The following is a 6,390-nucleotide window of genomic DNA, read 5'->3' as shown; positions in this document are numbered from 1 at the left end:
TGAAATGTTCGTGCAAATTTAAAGGCATTTCGACGATTTTTTTAATGAAATGCGTAGTTATTTCTGGATATTCATAAAAACGATTCCTATTTTGTTTCTTTTAACGAATAGCCCTTATATTAAACATTGTTATTTCTGGATACTTTGTCAAGTGAGGCATGACATGAAGTGGGCGTCATGTGAATGCACCAATTGCCATGTCATGTCATTGGTGGAGTACATTAACAAATAAAAGTATTAACCAATCATCAACACCTTTGAATCAAAAGCATTCCACTGCCTTCTCCTTCTTCATCTTTCCTTTTCTAAGTGGAAGACCAACAACACCAACCAATTAATCTTTCATTCATCTTTAATATTCTAACTAGTATTATACTGTACATAGCAATAAATTGACTAATTGAGAACCTTTTATGCTACTTTTTGTTCGTTTGTTTGTTTTTAGTTGAATTATCGGTATGAAAAACAGTGTAAGATTTTAAAAAAACGTGTCAAAAGGTTAATTAATTTGTGGGACCTGACCTACCATGTTGTTCATCCTTTCTCATTTAAGTTTGGGTATCCTACATGGCCATAAACATGGGGTCTTTTCATGACTAATGTAAAACATAATTCCATTCCATAATCCAGACGACTGCGAACCTTAAAGAAAGATTAGTGGTCCCTTGAGAATGAGTAATATTTAATGGCTACTTTGATCAAATCCATTAACATTTCTCTGGTTCTTACATTTGAGCTCGAAGAAAACTCACCAATAAAATGCCGATGATTGTTAATTTCATTTTCAAGATCGTTGTTGTCGTGGCTTTTGGAGTCGATATAGTTCATGGAGGAATAACTTCTATCATTGGAAACCCTGTCAAAGTAATCAAAGATGAACTCGATGGACTAACGTTCATTGATCAAAGACTCTCTGTTGTCTACCCGTTGATACAAAGCTTCAAGAACACCATCTCCTCCGACCCCCTTAACATCACCGGATCTTGGGTCGGGTCAGATATATGTAGTTACAGAGGGTTTTACTGTGACAACCCACCAGACAACAAAACTGCCATCACTCTTGCATCCATCGACTTCAATGGATTCCAACTCACAGCCCCAAGTCTTGATGGTTTCCTCGACCAACTACCCGACCTTGCGCTCTTTCATGCTAACTCTAACTTCTTTTCAGGCTCCATCTCTCCAAACATAGCTAAGCTTCCTTACCTGTACGAACTCGACATCAGCAACAACTTATTTTCTGGATCTTTTCCAAACTCGATACTAGGTATGAACAGCTTATCGTTTCTTGATATCCGGTTTAATCTCTTTACAGGTTCGATCCCACCTCAACTCTTCACAAAAGACTTGGACATCTTGTTTGTGAACAACAATAATTTCATTCAGAAACTGGCTGAAGTTCTCGGAAACTCACATATTCTATACCTCACCTTAGCCAACAACAAATTCTATGGACCAATTCCTCGTACCATCGCCAGATACTTGTCGGGTTTATCAGAGGTTTTGCTATTAAACAACATGCTGAGTGGATGCCTCCCTTATGAGCTCGGTTTCTTGAAAGAAACCGTGGTTTTTGACGCTGGGAACAACCTTTTAACAGGTCCATTACCATTTTCGTTAGGGTGTTTGAAGAAAGCAGAAGTGCTTAACTTCGCTGGGAACTTGTTGTATGGGATGGTGCCGGAAGTGGTTTGTGCCATGAGTAGTCTGGCTAACCTGTCGTTGTCTGATAACTATTTCATTCAAGTAGGTCCGATTTGCAGAGGGTTGATGAAGAAAGGGGTGCTTGACGTGAGGAAGAACTGCATCCCTGGGCTCCCATCTCAGAGGCCAGTATGGGAGTGTGCGGCATTCTTTGCAAAGCCTAGGTATTGTTCTTACATGCAGACATACCATTACCTTCCTTGTTGGTTGCCTCATTTCGGTGGTTCTCAGATGAGTCTCACGGAACTGGCTCCTTCACCTTTTTGATTAATCTACTTTGTTCTTGCTTTTTAAGTTGAATATCATGGTATCATGTGGGGTATTTTTTTTTTTTTTTAAAGAAATGATGCCTATTTGAAAATATCCTTATAAACATAAGTATCAAGACGTTTCATTCAATTCAAGTCTTCAAGAAAATGTTTTGATGGCTCAAGTAATTAAGCTGGAGCTCACCTTTTATGTAGACGATTTCTCCGGAGAAAATTGAACTAACACGTGCAACCAAGTTTAATAAGAGCATATTTACCGCTTAAAATAATGAAACGGTTGAATGAGGTGAAATGTGACATTTAATGAATTTAATCTAACCATAGTGGAATACTATAGATAAAGAGAAATACGAATTGTAATTGGTATTTGAAAACAAACTATTGACTAAGGATAAGGTTTATCCTTATCCTTAACACCCCCATAAGATGGAAGATCAATAGGAGACTACGATCTTATAGCATAAATGGAGAAACAAGTTGCAAGCCAATGGTTTGGTTATAAGAACATCAACAATTTGATCATAGAGCTTATGTGCAATGCACTCAAGGATCATCTATAACTTTTTCTTGAACAAAGTGAGTGCTAGATGTTTCATGAGAGTAATAGTCGAGATTGGAACATAGATATGCCATGTAATTATCACAAAATGTAGTAGCCGTGTAAAATAATGTTGAATTTGAGTTGTAATACATATGATATTGTTGATTGACCGCCATATATGGTTACGTTAATCAAAAGAAGGTGGTGAAAGAGTGGAGTACTTTGTTTAAGAAAGATCTCAAGGTGAATTATACCTTTTAATAACATCCACAATGCATTAAATTTCATAGGGTTTGATGGATTGTCACATCATTTTTCTACAATCCATACAACTTTATCATTTTTTTTCTACAATACATTGAACTGTACAAAGTTCAATAGAATGTTATAAAATGTAATTTATAGTAATAATTAAGAATTAAAAACTTTTCTTTTTTCCATTGAAGAGTTCAATGACCATTAAACTTCAAATTCATTGAATGCTAAGGTGACATCTCACAATGATATAATTTCATCCATTGAATGACACATAGATTCGTCATCTCATTCAACTCTCCTATTAAACTCACCATTATGGATGTTCTAAGTACTCAAGCGTTCATCAAAGATATCACTAATGCAATTGTGTTGGAGCATGCATATACCTCGACATGTAATTGACAGGAAAAGTGTAACGCCTCATTTCTGGTATGTGATTTAAATAAAGTATTTTCTTTTCTTGAGGGGTACTCGACGAGTCTGTAGCCCGACTCGTCGAGTAGAGACGGGATGATCACGCGATTTAAGCTGGCTACTTGACGAGTCCATACGCTGGGACTCGGCGAGTCCGCCTGTCTAGATGAAGCCTTAATTTTAAGGGTTTGCACTCTATTTAAACACACTTATTCACCCCCAACCTCGCCTCTATCACTCTGAGGACATTTCCCATGTAAACCATAGCCCCCATTGTTGAGTTTGAGTGTGTTTGTAATAGCTTGGAAGATTTGTGAAGGAAAAAAGGTCCATAGAAGAGAAGGAAGATCCAGGAGTTAGCTTACATCTGTTTTTCATTCAGGTAATGAAGTTATGACCTTGTGTAGTCCTCCATCACAACCTCCGTTATGCTTGTTATGCCTTCTTTGGAGCCTCTTATGATTCAAACTTGAGATATGAACTTCTTTTTTTATGGAAACTGCAGATCTGGACCCTCATTGCATTCTAGAAGTGTAAAGTTTCAGTCATGATCGTGATTGAGGTCCCTCTTGAGCTTAGAACCCCATTAAGAGCTTATTTTTGACATTTGAAGCCTTAAAGCCATGCATGCACGTAAAGTTTGCAACTTTACGTGATAAGAATGCCCTAGAAGTTTGGATCTGTGATTTGGAGTCGCTGCATGGCTCAAATCAGGTCTGTATGGAAAAGGGACTGAATGAACTCGGCGAGTCGCAAGCTTGACTCGGCGAGTCATATGAAGATAGTCGTGGACTCGACGAGTTGGATGAGCAACTCGGCGAGTCCGATGAAGATTGCCTTAGACTCGACGAGTTGTTTGAACAACTAGGCGAGTCGGATGAGTTTTCTCGAGAAAATTAGTGTTTGAGTGAAATATCTTCATTCCTTCTTAGTTACACGTAAAGTTAGCAACTTTACGTGTTCAGATGGTTCCAGGGGCTCAGATCTACAAGTTAGATGCTCTATAATGGTTTAGAATTCGATTGTATGGAATCTGCACGACAAGACTCGGCAAGTTGTTCTTCGGACTCGAAGAGTCGAGTCCCGAGTCCCCGTTTTCCTTCGACTTGTGAGTTTAGGGTGAGTCAGTGAGTGGGAAAGGGACTCGGTGAGTTAAAGTCAGAGTTAGTAAAGAAGGGACTCAGCGAGTCTGCGCCTTGACTCAGCGAGTCTGGTCAACTGGGAGTTGACTTTGACTAGGGGTAAAATAATCATTTTACCCTGAGAGCATTTACAAGTAACTGATCTAGTGTTTTTGGGATTTGTAGCCGGACAGTCGGGGAGCAGCAGTCAGCCACTTTTAGAGTTAGCATCCCAGCAACCAACACTACAAGGTGAGTTTCCTTCCAGTAGGAACGGGTCTACGGCCATAATGTCGGACCGTTTAGTTAGCGGTAGTTCCGGACCTCGGTCTGATGTAGTAGTTAGATTGTTTGATGTCCTTGTGATTCAAGCATGTCCTTGTGTTATGTGTTCCTGACTTCGGTCCGATGCAGTATGCAGTATATGTGTTTATACTAGTTGATATGTGTTTATACTATGCTATGTTCAGTCAGTTCCAGGCTTTGGTCCGATGCAGGGGACAAGGTCCCAGTTAGTTCTGGACTCCGGTCCGATGCAGTTAGTTCCGGACTTCGGTCCGACGCAGGGGACAAGGTCCCAGTTAGTTCCGGACTTCGGTCCGATGCAGTTTTCGGGTTCGGTCCGATGCAGAGGGCAAGGCCCTGGTTAGTTTTCGGACTTTAGTCTGATGCAGTGGGCAAGGCCCAATATGTGCTTTATATGTTATTTTATAGTATGTGGTAGTTTGGGGGGAGCTCACTAAGCTTTGTGCTTACAGTTTCAGTTTTGGTTTCAGGTACTTCCGCAAGCAAAGGGAAGAGCTCAGGATGATGACATTGCACACACCGCAGTTTCAGCTTTTGTCCTGGGAGTTTATTTCAGATACCATGTTATGTTGATACAGTTCTTTTGTCATGACACATCTATTATAAGTTTTTGGTATTTATGACGTACGATTTCATGATATATTATAAATGGTTGATATCTTTAGTATTATTTATAAAAAAAAAAAAATTGGGTCGTATTTTGGGTCGTTACAAGTTGGTATCAGAGCCTTGGTTTGAGAGATTCGGACATGCTTTCGAGTGTGTCTGAACTCAAACTAAGGAAATGGTAAAAGATTTTCAAAAGAGAAACATATTCAAAAAGAATTTTTGAAAAAGAACTTAGAAAGAAAAAGAGTTTTCTTAAAAAGGGGTGTGGTGCATGCGATCAACCAATAAGTAAGTACTCTCAAATTACCCATACAAGTTTATATTATGATTATCTGATTCAGTTACAGTAGAACAACATGCTAGAATAGGACTAAGGATCTAGGAGGATGCCTTGTGTGCCTGCTATATGTGTTTCAGCTTTATGAGAATTACATGATAGTACTGAGTAGATAGCAGTAGGATAGCCTGTTTAGGTTATGCCTGACAGTATGAGCTTAGCATTGTATGCTAATACAGTTTCTCGCTATGAAGATAGAATTGCTTGAGTAGTTTCTCGTGTCCGAATGCTGATTGCTTTGTGCTTAGCAGGACTCCGAGTGATGGGAGTTAGGCATTAGGTGAATACGTCACATCACATGTGATCAAGGTTGAATAATCTCAAAGTGCTGGATTTGGCCCTACTATGCAACTCTCGTTTGAGTCTAACCGTTATAGGAACGAGTCTTTTACTCGAAGGATTATCCGAGCCTCGTCGCATGTGATGGTATTCAGGTAATGGCTAATTGGCATTACAATGAGGCCTTCAGCGGCTGAGGACGGGTTTTGGTTGAGTCAGAGATTTCCCTAGGGCAAGCCTAGGATGAGAGTAGCAGAGATCAGTAGCAGTAGTAGTGATTTGGTGGAGCTCCAGACTACCATTGGGCGCGGGACCCCATTGCCAGTACTAGGTGGTTGGCAGATGTTGCCAACACGTTCCGCACCAGCAGATGTCCCGAGGGGGACAAGGTCAAATTAGCATCTTGTCTTCTGAAGGACAGGGCACGTGACTGGTGGGAGGAGGTTGGGCATGGTATCGGGGATGACACAACACTTGATGCTATGACTTGGGCAGATTTTTCTACCAGGTTCAGAGCCGAGTTTGCACCAGTTATTGAGGTGCAGCAGTTAG

The 6,390-nt window shown here is 40.1% G+C and overlaps 1 protein-coding gene across 1 annotated transcript; it reads left to right on the top strand.

Annotated features, from left to right (window-relative positions):
• Window positions 1-618: 618 nt before the first annotated feature.
• Window positions 619-2,103, top strand: LOC111901562 (uncharacterized protein At4g06744). Its single transcript, XM_023897430.3, has one exon. It carries the CDS (start codon window positions 760-762, stop codon window positions 1,969-1,971), a length of 1,212 nt encoding a protein of 403 aa, XP_023753198.1. The 5' UTR covers window positions 619-759; the 3' UTR covers window positions 1,972-2,103.
• Window positions 2,104-6,390: the final 4,287 nt, after the last annotated feature.

Source organism: Lactuca sativa, chromosome 6, assembly GCF_002870075.4.
Source record: "Lactuca sativa cultivar Salinas chromosome 6, Lsat_Salinas_v11, whole genome shotgun sequence".
Lineage (NCBI taxonomy): Eukaryota > Viridiplantae > Streptophyta > Magnoliopsida > Asterales > Asteraceae > Lactuca > Lactuca sativa.
The sequence above is the reverse complement of the archived record's forward strand: the minus strand, read 5'-3'. Positions and strand labels throughout refer to the sequence as shown.